At 45.4% G+C, this 21720-nt stretch overlaps 2 protein-coding genes across 2 annotated transcripts in view; both read right to left on the bottom strand.

Moving 5' to 3' along the window:
- Positions 1-3188: 3188 nt before the first annotated feature.
- Positions 3189-15320, bottom strand: LOC309403855 (solute carrier family 22 member 2-like). The gene is given in 11 exon segments (XM_081998143.1): positions 3189-3979; positions 5056-5168; positions 6236-6344; positions 6769-6983; positions 7100-7194; positions 7197-7206; positions 7283-7411; positions 8351-8519; positions 10680-10834; positions 11959-12062; positions 14799-15320. Coding segments are annotated over 11 exon segments (1620 nt in total). The 5' UTR covers positions 15216-15320; the 3' UTR covers positions 3189-3875.
- Positions 15321-19867: 4547 nt separating this feature from the next.
- The window catches only part of IGF2R (insulin like growth factor 2 receptor), a gene marked incomplete at both ends in the record, with an annotated part of 68087 nt that continues 66234 nt past the window's right edge, over positions 19868-21720 (bottom strand). Inside the window, 3 exon segments of the mRNA XM_081998226.1 lie at positions 19868-20266; positions 20710-20779; positions 21392-21556. Of these exon segments, the coding sequence (XP_081854352.1) occupies positions 19868-20266; positions 20710-20779; positions 21392-21556 (634 nt within the window).

The following is a 21720-nucleotide window of genomic DNA, read 5'->3' as shown; positions in this document are numbered from 1 at the left end:
CCAAAAAGAGATGCAAGGGATAAGGACTGAGGTGGCACAGAGCGGGAAAGATGAGCCAAAAAAAGGATATGGCTTTCTAAGTAGATCTCTCTCAAGAATATGCTGGAAAAATCACTGCTCTGGTGCTTTTGAAGGGTCCTCTCTATAGCCCTTAGGAAGGACTTAAAATGCGATTCACATCATATTTATCAATTTGTGTATATTCTCTGGATTGGGGTTTGTCTACTGACCAGTCTCAGTTCTGGAAGAAGACCCAAATTCTTTGTATTTTAAAACATTTACAAAATGTAGGATGTCAAAGTGCCATACAGTAAGGATAGGATTGGAGCAAGTTGCAAATAAAATCTAGCGCATGCATCGTTTTGATCACACAATAAACAGGAGAGCTGAAGATCACATGAGCTTTGTACTGGCCTGTAGGATGCGATTTTCTGCCAACTCATGCACTCAAGAACACCGTGAAAAAACCACCATGTTAAGATTACAGCTTGCAGACAATAAGCCTTAATGAGTCTCTGATACACCACAGAACCCGTAGCCATGTTTAATGGGGTAAAATTAGCACTGGAGTCTCCAAAGAGTAGCTATGCTGGCATGGTGGTGTTTGGATGTTGGTGCTGACAGCAACAGCAGAGGACAAGAACAGTGCTTAGAAAGTGCCGCCCTGGACCACATCTGCAGCCAGGCTGTCCATCAGATGATGCCAGGGAGAACACCAGAAACTTTGTAAAAGTGAAGAGCAGTTCTTTCCAAAACCCAGTTATGGAAAGCTGGTGGGTACCCCAAAACATGGAGTTTTTATGTTCACTTTAGGCACAGTCCTTAAAACCACAGTATAAGTAGTTGGGCAGGGAACAGGGTCTTCTTAAAAGGCCGGTCTCACTTTCATTAACCTGGACACAGCCATGTCCAGGTGCCCCCTGGGTTACCTGAGCCAGTCAATGGTTGGGCCCTGAAGTGCTGCTTCCCAAGTTGCAGGGACGGCCCTGCCACCAAGCTGGTGGTGCTCCAGCAGCCCCAGGAGCAGACAATCTTCAGCTGCTATTAATGGGGAAGGAAGCTGGCAAACTGTTGTTTTATCTAAGGCAGAATGTTAGACAGCTTGTCTCATACCCTGAAAGAGACCCAATCCTACCACGTGCCCAGGACACAAAAGCTCTCTGCACCTTGACAGCAACCATGTGCATCTGGACGTGATTTGACGTGTTTCATTGACTTCCCAACTCCAGGCAGTACTACATGAATCGACAAGGTCGACAGCAAGGAAATCAATGAAGCACATTTGCCCTTGTGCTCATTAAGGTGCCACGATATAACTTGCAGGTGACCGCCAAGGCACATCGGAACCTGCCACCTCTGCAGCTCCTCCTGTGGCAGTAGCAGTGCTTATGGAAAAAAATGCCAGTGTGATGGGTAAGGGTCTTGAGAGTCAGATTTTGTAGTTACTCATTTATTCATCCCAGTATTTGCTTTGCTTGGCTTCTTGCCTCCTCCTCCATTTTCCTTCTGCATGGAGTTTTCAACAGCTTTTGAATTAATGAACTATAATAAAGAGAGCTGTTCTGCTAGATTTCTTTTGTTGCGGAACAGAGACATCTCTGCAATCACAACAGGACACCCACTCCACAGGACATACATTCCCACTGTCCCTTTTGCCCATCTCAGGACCAGACTGTTCCTCTCTGACCCTAAAGCAAATATTTTGCAACTGCCTGGGCCAAAGCCACGTCAAAGCCATGTCACTCCAGATTTGTCCTCACCTCCTCAGAGCAACCTCGTCATGGCCCTGCTTTGCTGGACGTGCTTCCCTGCCTTTGAGGCCCTCACAGCAAGACTGAACATTAACTCATGCAAGTTGAAAGCAAGGGCAAGGTCACCGTACTGCCACACCGGGAAGCAATCCCAGGGGAATAGCACGCTGCCTGCGAGAGTCCAGCAACACTTTGCTCAGCTGGAAGCTCTCTCATTGCATGGCAGCAGTATCTGTGCCCTGCATACAGCATCCTTGTTGAAAACTAGCGTTTCCCCACAGGGCTGGGGACCAACAAGACAGCAACGGTGATGGAGAGCCGCAGTACCATTGTGCCTCTTTTCCTCTGCAACCTCAAGGCTCTTACAGTTGCTAAGTGGGAAAGACCAGGAAAACTGTGAAAGGTGCTGGATATTTCTTGGCAGACCCAGTGTTGCCCCAGCGCTCCCTGAAGCACAGGACCCTTGGCCAAATCCCAGATCAGAGTCCTGCAGGTCCTTAAGCCTGAGCCCAGCTCACTCCAAAACGATGCCCCTGCAGGGCTGCCCCCTCCAAACACAGAATCATTAAGGTTGGAAAAGACCTTTAAGATCATCAAGTCCAACCATCAACCCAACATCACCATGCCCACTAAACCATGTCCCCAGGTGCCACATCCACACGTTTTTTGAATACTTCTGTAGAGATACAGCTCTGTCCTGGCCTCAGCCCCATACTAAGCCTCCAGCTGAGCAGGACTCTGGTGAGATCTCAGACCCATGGCAGCTGTAATACTTTTCCCACCCTGACTGGAGTGTCAACATAATATTTTTAATAAAATTCTGCATGTCTGTGCATGCACACAGTTATAATCCTATGGAAGCTTAGGAAATCAGCTTCATACCAAAAAAACAGTATAGATTATCCGCTATGAAGATAATATTCAGACAGGAAAATTTAGTGGTTACACATTGAAAAGTGCGCAAGGCTATTACTTTATGAAGGACTATGAGTCTTTCTCCCATGCACACCTTTTCATGATCTGGAGTTGCCACATGCCCATCTTTGTGAGATTGAGGATAGCTAATAAAATCCCCCAAGAGAGCTACTGTACAGGCACCTGGTCTCACATAAACACCATAACACTAAGGGCTAGAAAAATAATAATCTGTGCAAATCTGTTGCAAGTTGTACCAAGACTGTATAAGCTTTGTAGTCATCTTGTCTCCATAACAGAAGTAAATCTCTGTTATATTATGTTACCCCTTCATAAGGCAAAACAAAGACTTCATGGAGGCTTGTAAGCTTTTGTTGGGATGGACCCCACCATCCCCAAATTGAGATCTGCCCCCGTGTTGAGGTCCACATAGCTGGTATGAAAAGTTCCCAGCTCTGAAACATATTTATATTATAGTGTACAGAGAGGAAAGCAGCTATGCAGTAATAGGGACAATCCCATCAGAAACCCTCAAACGTTGTAAATAAAGGATTGTGAGACAAAAAGAAGCAAGACAGGAGAGAGTATTTATTCCAATTTCCCTTTCCACACTAGTGCTTTAAAGCAGACAACCCAGAAAGAGTTATGCCTTCTTCAGTTATGTGCTACTTCTGACATTTGGACATGGAGATAGATCTTTTTGGCCTTTGGAGCACTTTGCCTGTGAGAATAACAAGACATGAGCTGCAAACCAGGAATGAAGCTGTTCAGTGAGCACCTAACTTCAAGTTCTTCACTTGCCCCGTCTCTTTCCCAGAGAAAACGAGCAGCTAATCCTGAAAACCTCTAGATTTGCTCTGGCTCCTCAGTAGATATTAGTGCTTCACTCACAGTATGAATAGCTGCTATCAAGAATGCCCTTTTTCTGTTTCACAAGACCAGTTACTTTTTTTTTTTTTAAGCACAAATAACATTTATAATAGTGTTGCAGCAGGTTTGAGAGAGTGGTGCAGCTATTCACAGGCCAGTAAAGGCCTATGCTGCTTGTTTTCACATGCCTAGGTAGACAAGCAGTAAAAAGAAAATCTCTCCAGCTAGTCTGGGAATGAGCTAGCAACTTCTTGGAAGCATCGGAGCTTCCCCAAGGAGCTCTGAGCAGGGATTTTGAACAATTTCAAGTGAAAGCTGCTAAGAGTTCATCTTCCTGACTCACCCGTGAAAGTTTTCAACATCTTCAACAGTCTCAGGCAAAACTCTTCCTTTAGTTTCAGGTAGAAGCAACACCAATCCGCCCGCAATCAAACCAAGAACAGCTTCAAATCGAACAGATGCACAAAGAGCTTGTTAGCACATACCAGTTTCCAGCATATACACCACTTTCTTCTCCCTGGCACAAAGGACTCATAAGTGGCATCTTATTTTGTTCTTCATACAAGACGTGCACGTCAAGGCTCTACATGCAAAACTGGCATACCACCTCTGGAGGGTGTGGCAGCCGCTTGGAGACAGCAACGAGCCAAGTTCAGTTGCGAGTTAATGCACTGAACTATGGCATCTCAGGCTGGACAGGCAACTGCAAAGAGGGAAGAACCCTTTCTAGTCTGAGTGTATGCCAGGACACTGATCCAATTTTTCTGCTATTTACGTAACAAGATTTAGAAAATATATACACAATGTGTTCTCTCCTACACAACATGATTAACTTCTCCACTGGTCATTTCTTTTGCCCACTTTGTACATGCTTGGTGTTTTAAATCTACAAAGCACCCTCCTAAACGTGCTGTCTGTTAAAAACTGCATATTGCCATTCAAGACATTTTTCTATAAATAGTGTGCTGATCCAAAGATTCAGAAAAGTTTTGCAGACCCTGACCTGAGAGTTCAGCTCACTAGTCTGCAAACACTCCTCTGGCATTTATTTACCAACCTCTTTCCAAATAGCTGGAGAACAGACAGTTAACAGATTGTCAGAAAAGCTGAAGTGTAACAGTCACGTTATTAAATAGGCAATTATGTGAAATTCTAGGTTTAGGCTCCAGGACTGAGACAATATACCTCACAGAAGAGCAGTAATTTATCAGATTTGAATTCATCAAAATACTAATCTCATCAAAACATTAGAATGTTTCTCAGCTCTTTGCTGTCTGTGGAACCTGTATTCACCTCTAGCTTCCTTTAAAATGCAAGGAACAATAATAAGTGCAAAGGAGACATCAATGTTTAAACAAGCTCCAGGTTGTTATAAACTGAAGGCTATGGCTTTTGTAGATGGGAAAGGGCTTCTGCTGAATTTGGGGCAACTGCCTTAGCTGCTTTTCCCTCCCTATGAAACTTGGGACCCGCTGCTGCACCCCAGGAGCAGCCGGCAAGGAGATAAGGTGGCACTTACTGAAGACTATCAGCGGCAGATCGTGCCAGACTTCCACCAGTCTGTAGACGATGAATGGGACGATGACTCCACCAACATCGCACAACGAGGAGCAGACCATCACCCCGAGGTTCCTGGTTCAACAACAAAGCAATCACATTAGCATCACAGTACTGTGGACGGAAGGGCACGGATCACAGTTCTGACCCTTGCACAGAGCTGCAGACCACAAAATGCCAAAATAGTTTGCAAAGACCTAGTTTTCTATTGGTAGGCACATCCAGTAGTTATTTAGACCTAAGTATTGCAAGAATAAAAAGCTTAGCAAATAGGAACAGGAGAGTATATCTGTATTTTCACATGTGTAAGCAAACTCCCAGGGTTAAAGATAGAAGAGAATCAGGCCCAAAGCATCTGAGGGGAGTCTCTGGACACAGTAAAAATGTAAAACCATGAGCTGCAGTATATCTTTGGTGACCTAGTGCAAGGGGTGGCAAACGATCCTTCTGTTTGCTATACACAATTAGTAAAATTTACAACTCCAGTGTACTCATTATGGACAGAGGAATGAGATTAATGGAGTCTTGTTATTTCATATGTTGTGTAGCTTCACATAATCAGTGTCTCTCCAATGAAGAAAGGACGAGTAAGATCCCTCTGGTCAGTGCAGACATCTTCTCTGCAGGCAACAGCCTGCAGTCGCTGCATAGAAAGAGGAAATTCCGAAGAAGAACTAACTCCCATGCTTCAGGTTTCTGCAGTGCACTTATCTAGTTCTGAGCTATTCACCATGCTGCCCGCTTACAAATAGGGAAAACATCTATCCTCAGGTGAAGGGCTTGAGTTAACACACATTCTCCATAGCAGACTCCGCTCTGAACAGGTCCAATTAACTTCAAACAAGATACAAATCCAAGCGATTTCCAAGGGACTTCAGAGCCCTCAGCCACCCCGGTTGTCTCCACTTTTCCCTTTATTTCAGTCACAGGAGTTTTCATCTACCTTAAAGCACATTTGTTGTCTCCATGAATCTACTTTTTAAAGCATTTTAACTTATGCTCCACCTACTTTACGTTCAGCAGTACCTGTGTAGTTCTGAAGCATCTGAGGATAACTTAGTTTAGCGAAAAACAGAATATACACATCGGCCTCAACTATTTGTTTCCAGGACAAATGCCGACGGGGAGGGGGATGCACCTACCTGATGTATGTTGGATACAGTTCCGTGTTTACAAAGCAAACCATTTCAAAAGCTGTTGTGATTCCCATCCTCCCGATGCAAGCAGCCATCACTTTTAGCCAATGTATGTCTGCAGAGAAAATGCGTTCGACATGTTGAAAAGTATCCCAGCGGTTTAGCAGGAGTCAGTTAATAGACCAGTGCTATTGTAGGGGGGAGCTCGTATCATCTGATGCTTTTAAGGGGCCTTGTTTCACCTCTGTGAACGAGGGAAGGGGAACAGCCAGCCCCGCACGAGCTGTAGTGCGGGGACCCTGCCACAGCAGCACGGGGGGCCCGGGTGCTTTGAGATTGACCATTAGCAGTGCTAGAAATAAACCTCATTTTGCTTCTGCAGCACCAGGAGCGCTAGGAGAAGTCAGGGAGGCAGCGCCCGGCGGCGGGCGGGGGTTTGCGGACCTGCGGGGCTGGGAGAGGGAAGGAGAGGTGGGCACTGCTCCCGGGGGCAATGCCAGGCTGGGAAGCCACCCTGTGGCCCCACGCAGGCGACTCACCCTCCGGGATCAGGGCTGTGACAAGGCAGGCGGCCCCAGCCACCAGGTTCGCTGCAGCCCAGGGGTAGCGTCGCCCGACGCGGTCGATGGTGACGATGATGATGAAGGCGGCTGGGAACTCAACAAGCGCAGAATAGAGGAAATCCAGATAGGCGTTCCCAGCGGCTACTCCCATGTGCATGATGAGCCCCTGGTAGAGGACGGAGCTCGTAAACCTAGACAGAGAAGAGCATCCTGGTTTCATTAGTCAGTCGGAGGACCGAGGTCTGTGTCCTGCTGGAGCCTTCATAACCACAGCTTCAAAAACAGCTCTCCAACATTGTCTTCTTACCAGTTGTACATCAAAATGAATGTGTTTTTTCTCATCTGTGGTGTCCTGACAAGGTCAATGAATGAAGGACGCTGCTTTTCACAATCTTCCTCCTCAAATTTAATATCCTGCAGAAGAGCCAGTACAAAGTACAGTAAGCTTCGACTGGGACGAACTGATGGAAGGAACTATCATGATGCTTACATGCATAAGCAAACCTCAAAATGGGAAGGCATCTTCTTCCGATTTTTTTTAGCCATGTCACTGACAATTTTCATAGCTTCGTCATTTTTTCCTTGAGAGATCAGCCACCTGGGAGACTCTGGGAGGCACCTACAATGTGAGTGGAATGCTATTATATACCAAAACATAAAGCACACACAGCACTCCCATGTTTGGAAACTGTGGAGAGAAGACTTTGGTTGAATAGAGGCAGGTGGGTTTTTTTCCTTTGTTTTTTGTTTGTTTGGGTCTTTTTATGTGTCTCTCCCCTTGCCCCAAAAAGTAGTATATTCCATTGCTGAAAAGGGAAGAGGAGCAGTTGCGGGTAGTGGCTCTAGTGAGAGGTGAGTTTGCTAAAGATAAATCAGGGAAGGGCTTTTGGTGAGAGTAGTGCTATCATTTTATTCAGCCTGTTCACCACAAACTGGCAGTTGTGCCATCACAGGTTAAGAAGAAGTAAACAGGCTAGAACTGGCTTACCAAGTCACAAGTATGGAAAAAGACAGACAAATCTCTTTCTACTATTCCTAACCTCTTGACCCATCCAGACAGTAATTCCTCCAGACCCATTCTCAAATCAAAGCACTCAAACTGAAAAATACCAATCAAAAAGAGAGGAGAGAATCCAAAACAAAGGTGAACCACATGCCTTCTTTTGGTTGGACCACAAAAAGCTGCAACGTTTTTTCCTTAAAAGAACATGTAAACAACCTGTTACAGTTATGTTAGCATTCGACAATCTCTCAATCACCATCTTTTCAGTGTTAGAAAACAGTAAATTATGTCAAGGCATTTCTTTTCCTTTATGAAATTCTTAATGAAGATAATATATGTTATTAAACCACTCTCCTCCAGTGTTTCAAAGCTGAGATGCAATGAAGTCTCAGCTGCTGGGGGGGTCCTATTTCCCTGTCCTTTTTGTTGTGTACTGCCTCTTTGTACTAAGAGGCACACACAACCAAAGTCTCCCTCAGTATCAAGACCTGGCAGACACAAGAAGCTGGGTTTTGGGGGCAGAGGGGGGCAGGGGTACAACGAAAGCCCGTTTACCAGTAGTAGAACAGGAAGAAGCAGCTCGGCAGGGTGACGGTGAGCTGCAGCCACCGCCAGTGAGGGATGGCGTAAGCGATGGCATCAAAGACCAGGAGCCCAACGGAGAAGGCCGTCTGGTAGAGGATGCCCACCGTCCTCCGGTACTTCGTACCGACGACTTCCGTCACTGCAAACACGCACAGAGGCGGGTGAATGACAGCTCAGCACAGCAGTAACTTGCTCTGTGGGGACACTGGAAGACCAGTGCTGTGTTAACACCCTGAAGAAAACATCTTGGTAATCCTGGGCTTCCTGGCATAAAGCCTCCAGGCAAAAATCCCTGGTGCTGGCAGAGTAAGGTTTGCTTTTCTCCCAAAGGTTTGCTTTTTCACCCTAACTCTCAGCAGAGAAGAAAACACTGCTCCTGCTCTTACACTGACCTAAGGCATCCAGTACTGTCCTCTGTCATGGAAATCTCTGATTTCAAAATCACACATTCCTCAAAGTGCACAGATGGATTTTTGTGGTAAAATCTAACACCAACCTACATAATGTCTCCAACCCAATAACAAAACATCATATTTTGTTTTCTAAGTGCAGCCTTTCAGCCTGCATCTCACTCCAAGTGTGTAAGAAATGCTTGTACCACAGGATGGCATACAGCTTCCTGACTCATCCTGCACTTTGCAACTGCACATCACAGGATAGACCCACAGGTCTTGTTGATACAGACCTAAAAGTAACTATTCCAGCAGGCAGGCGCAAGCACACTCAAAATTTTGCATCCAGTAGTGTGATTTCAAGAACGCAAACAAATTAGAAAAAGAACAGAAAGCCGTTCTTTAGCAACTGAAGGAAGTGCTGTGTTTTGGAGCTGCGGATTAACTACCACTGCTTGGCCAAATCATGCACTGAGACAAAGACATCTCCTTGGGCTGAGCCAAAAGCAGCTGAAGAGTAGACAAGTGTTCCAGGAGGGTATGACAACAAGGTTGTCCTTGTTGTCACAAGGACCCAGGGTCCTTGTACCTTTCCCTGGACATTCGGTATTGGCCACCCTTAGGGAGAGGAAACAAGTTTAAAGGGGCTTTGGGGCAGATTCTGGGTGATTTCTCTCTCATGAGAGCATTTCAAGGAGAATCCAGAACTAGCAAGGTGTAACTGCTGGCAAATATCAGGATAGGGCAAGTCATTGTCCTGATAGGGATCTTATGCTCTCAAATGGCATAAAGTTCCCCAGAAGAAGTGATAAAGATTTCATTTGTGCTAGGAAAAGATTTAAAAGGCCAAGCAAACATCTATAATGTGCACAAGAAGGAACAATCATGTCTTGGCAGAAGACGGTCTGGACCGTGGGCTACATGGGGTTTTTTTTTATTTATATCAGACATCCAGATAACTGCATTAGCAAGATGTCCCTGCTAAAAGACTTAATAGACATCTAGGGTGTTGATATTTACATTTTTTCCACTATCACAATGAACTAGATCACTCAGAGCTATTCAACAGAGCCACCTGACATCCTAATCCAGATAAGGCTCTGTTGGGCAGCACTCAAAATATTTAATTTGCTGCTTTGGTGATTGCTTGGCATTGGGTATTTTTGACAAGAGCCCGAACTCCACACCAAGAAGTCAGAGAAGTCCCAGGCAGCTCTACCATGCACCAGAAAGCGGCCCCAACCCTGCTCCCACGCAGCCGTGCTTCACCACCAGGCACGGTCGGCGCAAGGCGCTGGAGCGGCACCGGCACAGCCCGGCTCCTCGCGTTGCTTTGCCATCCCCTGGGTTGGCCTCTGCTCAGACAAATGCACAGACACCCAAACAGCTTGTCTCTTTCTCAGCAAGTACGTGCCGTCCTTCGGTTATTTTTGGGCTGTAAAGGCTCTGTTTGCCTTTTAATGCTCTTTGTGTCATAAAAATGCCTCCAACTTTCCGCACCCTCTGCCTCCTGCTTTAATGGCCTCCTCTGTCATCAGCCTGTCCGCGACGGGGCTGGAGCGGCTGCGGTCTGCCCTGGGACCGTCGCCTTCCCCAGCAGATGCCTGAGGGGAGGGAGAGGAGCGTGGGGGCCCAGATCTGCAAAAGGGGAGCTGCAACAGAGGGGAAAGTCTGTCTTAAGGTAACAGTCCTGATATACCACTGCTTGCTTGAGCTTTGAAGGCTACTGTTGCTTCTCCCTAACGACAGCGCATGAAAAAATCCTGAGAAGTCAAAGAGGGAGAAAACTCCTCGAGAAAACACCATGGGTGGCATTTTTTAAGAGGCTTTTGTCCAGGGATTCTTGGTTGGGCTTTTTCTTCATCTTCTGCAGCCAGTCTTGCTCCTGGGAAAAGGTCTGAACTCACCCAGGATATAGCCTGCAGTCCAGCAGCCCTTGCTGACCAGCCCTTGCAAGAACCGGAGGATGACTATCCACAGGTAGGTGGGCAGAAAGACCAGAAGGATTCCGCAGACAACGTTTGCAAGAATTGTATTTAAGAGGCAAAATTTACGGCCAAACCTGGATTGGAAGATAATACGTGTAAAGCAAAACACTAGTCATGAAAACAACGGCATTTTAAATTAGTAAGGACTTTGTGTATCTTTGGAGAGGAAAAAAACCAAAACACCAACAAATCCAACTTTGCTGTACAAGGGATAGATACATACTGATTTTTATTCTTAGCCCATTACTCACTTATCTCCTTTTCTATCCTATTCTTTCTAAATTACTGTGCCAATTGCTCTGCAATTCCACAAAGGCTTTCAGGAAAAAGAAAAGTTTCCCAAGTTAAAGAACAATAGTCCTGTATTTACATGTATTTGGATCGTGACTGTTAACCTTAAATTTCAGAACAGGCAGCTTAGTAATCTGTTTTTTTATAATGGGGGTGAAACATAAGTATGGGTTAATACTATGTTTCTGATATGTCTGTGTGCACCAGATTTATATACCACAATCTTAATCTCCAGAAATCTAATTTGTACAGCTCTTGTTGTGAGTGGGCTGCATTTCACAGCTGGAGCAACTCAGAGCCTGCTGTACTAACAGTCCTGGGCAGGAGGGGAACAAGGGGAAAAAGGGCCTTCAAATACTGACATTTGTTCCCTTTTAACCCCAGCTGCCTGGGCTGGGGCAGGTGTCTCTGCTGGCTCTGACCAGGGAGCTAGAGATGCCGCGACAGAAGGATTTCTGCTTTTTCAGTGTGACTGCTGCTGTACCTATCTGGCCACCTCTGCGTCTACTCTTCCAAAGTTTCTGCAAAGGAAGCAAGACGTTTCGAAGCTGCAGCCACACAGAGTGCGACAACTCAAGTTGGGGCTCCAAACCAGCGTTTCCTGGCTTGGGCTAACACCCCAGGGCTCTGGTGCAGCACGGTAGGGAGTCTGGGGTGTACGGTCCTAAAACAGCCTTGCGGGCTCTGCAGAACTCACTGAGCGGAAGATTTGTGCAAGCCACCAGGTGTGACCTAAGAGACAGAGTACTTGCTCCTCATGCTGTGACTGCACGTCCAGGTGGTTGACCTTATTTTGAGAAGAGCAGAGATGATAGCAGTTGCACAACCTTTCCCTGCCTTTACCTAAGGTTAGCTGCTGAACACTGATAAGGGAGGTCAGAGGGTTTTACTGTCAGCCCACACATACCTGTCTGCTATGTAGCCAATGTTTATGGAGCCAATAAAAAACCCAGCATTCACAGAAGACTGAAAGAGGTCCAGCTTCCAGGAGTCCTCACACACCAGGTTAAACTAAAGGAGCAAACACAGTTAGAAGCAGAGTGAAAAGAGGGGCTGGCTCACATCCACAAGTTTCCTTTGCCTCAGTTAAAGATTTAAATTTGTTTCTAGGTCAAAGATCGTTTTATCAGCACCCAGAAACCCTACTGACTTAATTAAGTGTCCAACATTAAAAACAGGATCACGCCCTTGAGCAGGTTCCTGGTTATTTCCCATTCACGTCTCATCTCTTATTACTAGAAAGAACATAACCGAGTTATTACTTGTCCAGAGTAGAACCCTAGTTTGCGTTAGGCCTTGTTGATCAAATCAGCATGGACATGCTGATCACCCTGGGCTTTACAAACAGCTTTTTTTGTGGCTGATGGGGAGCATTTCTAAGCAGTTCTGGTTGCTGCATACCCTCGCATGCCACAGTAGTCCCTGCAGACACCTCAGGACTAAGGGTGATGCCTTCACTAAAGGTATCCTAGATGCTCACAGAAGTCTGCCTCATCCCAATTCCCGTGGAACACCAGCTCCTGAAAGGAGGGTGGGAAGAGGGTATCTGCATCTGCTGTGGCCGCAGAATCTTCTTTCTGCTCTGGCCTTTTGCTCAACTAAATAGTCCTACAGCCTAACATGTCTGGAGACCAGGTATTTTGTGTCCAGGGCCACATGGGTGTGCACATATATTTGCCATCTGCCCTTAGTTCTCTTCTCTTACTTAAGTAGAAATATGTAAAAGCTATTGGAGAATAAGTTATTTCAAAAAAGCTGTCCTAGCATGACTGAGAATCCCTTCCCATCCTACTGGTAGATGGGTTTATTTAAAGCTATGCATCTTTAATCAACATAAAACCAGATACTCCTCCTGATGCTCTGTCGGGCTTCCCGTGAGGATATTCTTCCACGCATAAATTTTTCCTTTGAGAAAAGTAACATGCTTTACTCCACACTATTCTTTCCCTTGCTTAGCTGCCAGAGCAAGGGACAACACAACAGAGCCCGAGAGCCTTCACAGAAGCAAAGGTGCTTCACATCCAGAAGCAAAAAGCATTGCCAAAGTGCACAGAGGCGCGTGTGACGTTTCTGGTTACCCTGGGAAGGAAGCAGCCTGCGGGTCTGGCCTCGCACCCCCTTCGGAAGACAAGGGAAGATGACCGATGTGAAAGCGTGACCGCATGAATCCACACAAACTGCAAATTTTCAGCTTCCCACGATCTGAAGAGATAATGGTGGGGGCATCTGGGCCACGGCATCTGCTCAAGCCTTTTGCAGCAAGATGTGCCTGCTGCGCTGCTGCTTTGTAGAAATCCTGGGTCACCCTCCATTTGGGGTGTCTCACTTCCTCACTTTAACGTCACACAGTCCATGCTTTGCTGAAAGAAGTACACTCACAGTACACCACCTAAAATCTAGCTCCAACCTCTTACAAAACCACAAACGCTGAAGTTGCTAGAGCACAGAATTTACCTGCTCCTGTGTTTGTGTTAGGTAGGGGGGAAAGAATCCTGACTTCCATCACCTGTAAAAATTTGGAGGAACTCTCTATGACAACATCAAGTTTGTCATCCCAGATATTGGTTTGTTTTTAAAGTTAAAGCACCTAAAACCCTCAAGTACCCCAAGCAGCTTAAATACCATTTTCAGTTTATTCACACATCTTCTGAGAACAAAAAACAGCCATCAGATTTCCTGCAATTTATTCCTGAATTAAACTGCTTAACTATAGGAAGTGATTACCTTTTCCCTCACCCATAGTCATTCAATTGTATTTGAAACAAATTTAAAGAAAAAGAAAAAGAAAAAAAAAAAGAAAAAGAAAAAAAAAGAAAAAGAAAAAAAAAGAAAAAGAAAAAAAAAGAAAAAGAAAAAAAAAGAAAAAGAAAAAAAAAGAAAAAGAAAAAAAAGAAAAAGAAAAAAAAGAAAAAGAAAAAAAAGAAAAAGAAAAAAAAAGAAAAAGAAAAAAAAAGAAAAAGAAAAAAAAAGAAAAAGAAAAAAAAAGAAAAAGAAAAAAAAAGAAAAAGAAAAAAAAAGAAAAAGAAAAAAAAAGAAAAAGAAAAAAAAAGAAAAAGAAAAAAAAAGAAAAAGAAAAAAAAGAAAAAGAAAAAAAAAGAAAAAGAAAAAAAAAGAAAAAGAAAAAAAAAGAAAAAGAAAAAAAAAGAAAAAGAAAAAAAAGAAAAAGAAAAAAAAGAAAAAGAAAAAAAAGAAAAAGAAAAAAAAAAGAAAAAGAAAAAAAAAAGAAAAAGAAAAAAAAAGAAAAAGAAAAAAAAAAGAAAAAGAAAAAAAAAAGAAAAAGAAAAAAAAAGAAAAAGAAATCAAGACCTTCACATCCGGGCAGGGATCCCGGGAAGATGGGGAGGTCCGTGCAGCACGCCCGCTCGGGGATCTGCTGGTGGTGTTTGCAGCGCTGCGCGCCGCGGATGCCTCCCAGCCGCTGTTTACACACCTCCACCAATGGGACCTCTCATGTGACGGGAGTTTCATTCAGAACTGGACTTTATCTACCTAGGGATTTATTTGCTGAAATGGGCTTTGCTCCCCAGCTGGAGATATAAGCCCCCTGAGCAGCCAAGGCAATGCTTCACAGCCAGGACAGAGGGAAGACAACCTGCAAAACGCCCGGCACAAGTTCGCCACAAGAGGATCCCCTCGTCCAGGTAAGCAGGCATCGTTTTAACACAGCCTAAGCTACACCAGCCCTCTCCCACGTCCCTCGCTAGCCTGTAACTGAGGGGGCAAGGGAAGGGGGGTATTTGTTTTTACCTCAGTCACAAGAGAGGTTCCTGGGGAGTCGTAGACCCAGCCGTCCTGGCACGGACCGAGGGAGATGGTGCTCTGGTTGCCCACGAGGCTGCCGAGGGGGTCGGTGCAGCTGACGCCCGTCGTGTTCCAGTCCACCTCGTACCTCCTGCAGCGGCTGCTGAAACTGGCCCCATGGCCATGGCCACCCCACTCGGGAACCGTGTGATTCAGCTGCTCCTCCAGGCTCCAGCCACAGCGCTGGCTCAGCTCAGCCACCCCGGGACTGAAGCAGCGATGCTCGGGGGTGAACCCAAAGAAGACGACACCCACATACACCGGGGTGAAAGCAGCAGAAAGCAAACACAGGACAAAGAAGATTTGCTTCTGGAACCTGTCAAATTCTCCAACGTTCTCCAAAATGTCATCTAGGGTTGTCATTTTGGTATCAAAACCACCCCAAAAACCTCATCTAGGTCTTCTCTGCAGCACTGATACATTTAGTTGGCAGCAAAGCTATTTAAGCCACAAAGACATTTGACCAAAAGTCAAGACTAACTCCATAAATTATTAAACTACATGTTGCAAGCTTTATTTTTTAGGTTTCATTTGAAATCAGACCTTAATTCACCCAGGGAGAATTTGATTTAACCCCTAATCAGAGCACATATGCTCCTTTCCTCCAGAAAAGCCACAAACAGCCCCAGCACTCTGGGCTCTTTTACTAGCCAAACCAGCTCCTCAAAGAAGAGGCATTTTTAAGGAGCAAGTGTAGATGGAAAATTCCACCAACGTGCAAGCAAACGAAAAGCGTAGTGTGGCAGTTGCCGGGCGCCACATGTGAACAAGGCTTACCAGCCGGGTTCTATAAAGAATTGGCAAGCACGCTGAAACACAAGCATCTCTGCGTCAAGCCACGTAACGGTAAGGGAAGGGCTTCCGCACGACTCCGGCATGACGTACGTCTCACCTCTGCCATCGCCCTCACTCGCCGCACGCCTCCACGTCCAAGGAAAACCTCTCCCCCCGACATCAGGGAACAGAGTTTTCACCTGACCGTATTTTTGCGGTGATAGAAAAGATAAAAAGCGCTCGCAACAGAATTACGCACTGGGAATAGCTTTGGGAAGCCATAATATAAAATACTTGTGGCCCAAACAACTATTTCTTCCTGTAGAAGACCTGTAAGGCCTAAGATAAAATTCATTGTGGGGCACCCCCAAAAAAACCCCAGCTATATCAGGCTCTGATGACAGTTTATGCTGTCAATGGAGAGACGCTTGCTACTCCAACACATTTTGCTGACAACAGCCGTTTCCATCAGAAAAAAAAGCCTAAGTGGAGGTAATGTTTTAAAGATGGAAAAAGGTGAAAAATGGTCTAGAAACTGACTTGCCCAGCTTAGGCAACCAGGCAAAAAAAGTTACAGGCCTTCTCACAACACGCTCCAAAAAATAAACCCCAAGCCCGGCGCCACACCACCCCACACCAGATTATCGCCTCCGTGGCTGCAGGGGCTCCACACGGAGCCGGGGCAGGGGGACGCACGGGTGCGCAGCGGCCGCCGCGCTCAGGGCCTGCCCCCACAGCCTCCCTCGGCACGAGGACGCCGGCAGTCGGATGAGGCCAAGGCAACCGAAATCAAAGCCTGCCCGGGAAGTGGGCGAGGTTTAAAGCCATTAGACTGTACCTGAGAAACACACCCCAAAAACCTTGCACCGCCTCTTTCCCAGCGGTTTTGTTTAACCAGCTGGTAATGGTGTGCGTTAAGTTCCACGTGGACTAAAAAAGTTAGATCCAGACTAGGCCTTTTTTCCTGATTTCCCACTCCCCTCTCTGCAGTCCAGAAAGGCGTTGGGTGGCCCAGTAGAGGTGGTGCAGAGGCCGACTTCCCCCGGCGTCGTACTGTTGACTGGCAGGGTTTCTGCTCCCGGCCCAGCCATTTGCACACACTCATCTGGTCCCCACGACTCTCGCAATGCCTCCCTCCCCATGGTTAAGCAGGGTGTTCTTCTGGAAAAATACGCTGGCGGAGCAAGTCGTGCACCCAGCTCTGAACAGAAGAAGACGCAGCCAGCCAACCTACAAACGCCTAGATAAAAAGCGGGCAACAGTTCCAAGACTACGCACTGAAGTCACTCACTGGCTGTCAGCTGCGTATTCGAAATACATCATTGATATTGCTCAGAGAAGCCCCCCCAGGCAGAGTACCTCTGTTCTACCCAAGCCTCATTATGCACAGTCACAGCGAAGAGATGATGCGGTGCTATGCCTTAATACCCGGGAAATGATTTCATGCAGCAGTTCATGGATCAACCAACTCCAAGATGCCAGCCTTGAAGACTTGGGGAAGGAAAGCACCATTCTTCAACACCCACTGAGAGAACTGTTGCAATGGTAACTGACAGTATTAAAAATACAGTCAAGCCTCTCACTCCCCCAAAATTAACCTCATGCTAAGTTTGAAAAATGCCACTTTTAAGTATGACAAGACGCAGCTTTAGCTGAACTGATTTACAGTTGTAACAATACAAGAGGAAGAAAACTCAAATCTTGTAACAAAAAGAATACGTCACTGGGGCTTACCTATATGTTCTGATCTTTGTCATCAAATGCCAGTTCTTCTTTTGAGTGCTGCTGTGGTGGGCTGACCCTGGCTGGACACCAGGCACCCACCAAAGCCGCTCTATCACTCCACTCCTCAGCCGGACAGGGGAGAGAAAATATCACAAAATACTTGTGGGTTGAGACAAGGGCAGGGAGAGATCACTTGGCAATTACTGTCACGGTCAAAACAGCCTTGATGCAGGGAAATTAGTTTAATTTATTACCAATAAAATCAGAGTAGGATAATTAGAACTAAACCCAAATCTTAAAACACCTTCTCCCCACCCCCCCCTTCTTCCCGGGCTCAATTTCATGCCTGATTTTTCTCTCCCTCCTCCCCCTGAGCGGTGCAGGGGGACGGGGAATGGGGGTTGTGGTCAGTTCATCACACACTGTCTCTGCTGCTCCTTCCTCCTCAAGGGGAGGACTCCTCACACCCTGCCCCTGCTCCAGCGTGGGGTCTCTCCCACAGAAGACAGTCCTCCATGAACTTCTCCAACGTGAGTTCTTCCCACACGCTGCAGTTCTTCACGAACGTCCCTGCCACGGCGTGCTGTCCTTCAGGAACAGATGGCTCCAGCCTGGGTCCCCCGTGGGGTCACAAGTCCTGCCAGCAAACCTGCTCCAGCCTGGGCTTCCCACAGGGTCACAGCCTCGTTTGGGTATCCACCTGCTCTGGAGTGGGGTCCTCCCCGGGCTGCAGGTGGAGATCTGCTCCAGCATGGAGCTCCATGGGCTTCAGAGGCCCAGCCTGCCTCACCATGGTCTTCAGCACGGGTTTCAGGGGCATCTCTGCTCCGACCCCTGGAGCACCTCCCGACCCTCCTTCTGCACTGACCTGGGTGGCTGCAGAGCGGTTCCTCTCACATATTCTCAATCCTCTCTCCAACTGCAATGGCTGTCCCGTTTTTCTTCCCTCCCTTCTCAAATATGTTATCCCACAGGCGCTACCACCATCACTGATGGGCTCAGCCTTGGCCAGTGGCAGGTCCATCTTGGAGCCGGCTGGCACTGGCTCTATCAGACACAGGAGAAGTTTCTAGCAGCTTCTCACAGAAGCCACGCCTGTATACTCCCCCACTACCAAAACCTTGCCACGCAAACCCAGTACAGATGCAATTAAGATATTAGCTATCACAGCAAAAAAGGGTAGCACCAGGCTGACGAGTGGCATTATAGACTAGTGTAAGAAAGATTCCAGACTTGAGATGTGGGATTTGGAATACCCACTTTGTATCTTTTATTGAAATTGCTGAATACTTTATATTACACTATTTTGATTCAAAATGGAGCTTTTATAAAAAGAAACCATTGTTGAAACTGAGTAAGCCAGCCAAAAGGAACAATGAAGAGTTTCAGAAACTTCTGACCAATACATGTACAATGCTTTGAAACTCTATCATGGCCCATAATTTAATTTAGGAAACACCTGTAGAAGAGCCAAGACTGCTAGAGGAAATTTGACTTGCATTCATTGCCAGCAACATTCCAAATCAATGACCATGGCCAGGACTGTAGCATAAGGGCTAGAACTTGGGCTATCAGAAAACACTGGCCCAAATTTTTTTCTCGTGTAATTAATACCAGAGAGAGGTATTGTGCCTACTAGGGCTCCTCTAGTTGTTGGGCTTTTCTTGGTGATGACAAACTGGGCAGTGCAGATTGTATTATAGGAATTCTGCCTCTGTGTCCTTGAAAACTCTGGTTCTTTGTGCAGTCGGTCTAGTCCAGCCATAATCTAGGAAAAAAAAAAAAAAATCTTTGGGTGCTCGTCAGCTGCTTAGGCAAATACTGATAAAGTCAGTCATATAACCAGTACCAAAAAAATATCATGCAAAGAACAGCAACCATTTCAGGCTAAAGCTATACAGAGTTGTACCTTTCAGTCAATACCTCTGAACCAATGATCTGTTTAAATTAGAATGGATATTCAAATTTACAGGATAAATTAGACCAGTTCCAAAATTTACATCAAATCATCCCAACACACAAAAGTTATATTTTTCCTTGTCTTACGATGGGTGAACCCATAGAATAATACCCTGCCGGCAGGAAGAACATGTTGCTGTTAAGCAAACCTGAGTAGTGAGGGTCAATAAATACAAGGAGTTTTAAAATGCTAGTAGTCAGATAACTTGAGTCTCAGGAGCCAGGGGCTTCACTGAGCCTTAATCCTTTCCTTTCAAAGGTTTCTCTTTTTTAAGCAAGCATTTAACATCTATGCTGAGGCTTAAAAATAAAAAAAAGTGTCCTGGCTAGAGAGAGTCAACATAACTCAGCCAACTGGATGGTAGAAATCCAGTCATTACGGAACAGATCATTGTAAACAACCAAGAAATCTTTCTCTTCTTCCCTTTTCAATGGTTTCTTGTTAAAGGCAAAATTCAGAAAAATCTTTCAGGCTGAAGTCCTCATATTTGGTTGGAAATGTTGTCCCATTATATATAATCTCTCTATATATATTTGATTAGGCACAAGAGGGGTTATTAAACATTCAACAAGTCCTCATCACTATCATCATGAAACGATACTGTATTTGTGGAGTTCTGTGCCTGTTGCTGGCCTGGCTTTGCTTTTGCTTTCCTTTCCTTTCCATTCAGCAAACAAGCTTTGTCATCACTTCCAAGACTAGGTGGCTTCTTTTGTGGGTGCTTAATCTTGTCTAGTCCTCTTCCTGTCTGAATCTTTACATCTGGAATGGTTAACACTTCATCCTCACTGTCCAGGTCGTCCACATGGAGAGAGGTAAAGGCTTCAGATGTAACAGACTTGGTAGTAATGTGACCGTTCTCCTGCCCTCCTTTCACTGTTCTTTGATTTGGTGCTGCGATTTCCTCCATAAGCCACTCTGTTTCATTCTCATTAGCTTCTTCTTCAGTGTTTATCTGCAAGGGGAAAAAAAAAGAATTGCAAGAGGAGACTGCATATACCACTCCAGACTCTGCCACATGCTGATCTCCCCAGTTGTCAAACCCCACACCACACATGGCCTTGGGTTTAACTTAGTTATAAGACAGTAATACTGCAACAGCATGCTGTTACTATTGCTTTTCACTATGTCTGAAACAGACTTCTCTCTTCCTGTACATTTGTGTGTTATTTGGCTACTTACGGACTGCTCTTCATTTCCTCAACTCTATCTTCCTTTCCCATTTCACAATATAAATGTAGATACATCTCAGCTACGTGGCTTTCCTAAAGCCACATAGTATGGTTTCCATGTACTGAAGGAACTAGGAATTAAGGGGGTTTATTTATTTATTAATAAAAGCTTCACATTAGGAAAACTTGACAAGAAATAAAACCTTCAATTTTGCCACTGTGTTACCTTTGTGTATTTGTAGGAAACACCAGATGTTCTTCTGCAGCAGTTCGTTATCTTGTTTATTACGATTTCCCTAAAGAAGGGAAAGAATACTGCATTAGGGAGACCATATCCCCCTTATTAGCCCTCACTTTTCTTCACTGTACTTTTACCATCAACATAAAGCATTTTACGAAGCAAGCTGCAAGCTATCGCATCATGACACTTGCCCCTAAACCACCCTAATTAACATAATTAAGTCCATGGTGATGTACATCTTCCCCTTTACCACAGCTTCAGGGTGACTGTTCAGAAACACCTCTGGCCTTTGTATCTAAGGGGGGAAAAAAACCCACACACTTGTCTGGAAAGCAGAGAATCAGCAGGACTTGCACTGGTTCCTCGCTGCTGTTGTATGGTTCCAGCTTGACACCATAAGAGGAGAGGGATATCAAACATAAACAATATTGTCACATTGTTTTATCCTCCTTATTTAGGAGTTGTCCACTATAGAGACTAGCCCAATTCAGCCCTTTTTACATGAACCTTCAGACAGTAATGGGGAATTAAAAAAAACCAGTGGTTTGACAGCTGATGCTGCAAATCAGAAAACAGAACTTAAATCTCTAAAGTTCACTACTTCCCTTTCGCTGAGGAAACCAGGTCCTACCAAAGCAAATTCTAAAGCCTCCCACTCATTTCTTACCTCCTCTCTTTTTTGTAGAAGAGCAAGATTATTAGGCATGCAGTGAGAACAACCAGGAGGACACTTAGTACAGCACCAACAGCCTGACTTCTCCTTGAAAGGCCTTTGTGTACTTGGGCCTCCTGATCAGTCTCGCGCTCACTGCTTCCTGGGTCATTGGTTGATCTAATAAGATAAATTGTGAAGAAAAGGACGAGTAAGATCTATTGACCAGTTGCATCAAACTGGATTAGAAGCCACAGATTCAAAGAAATTAAACATGTCACACCATCCTGTCAGTCCTACCTAACAGCTATAAAGAATTTAATTCAGGGGGGTTTGTTCCAAGT

Source organism: Phaethon aethereus, assembly GCF_964289735.1.
Source record: "Phaethon aethereus genome assembly, chromosome: 3".
Taxonomy (NCBI): domain Eukaryota; kingdom Metazoa; phylum Chordata; class Aves; order Phaethontiformes; family Phaethontidae; genus Phaethon; species Phaethon aethereus.
The sequence above is the reverse complement of the archived record's forward strand: the minus strand, read 5'-3'. Positions and strand labels throughout refer to the sequence as shown.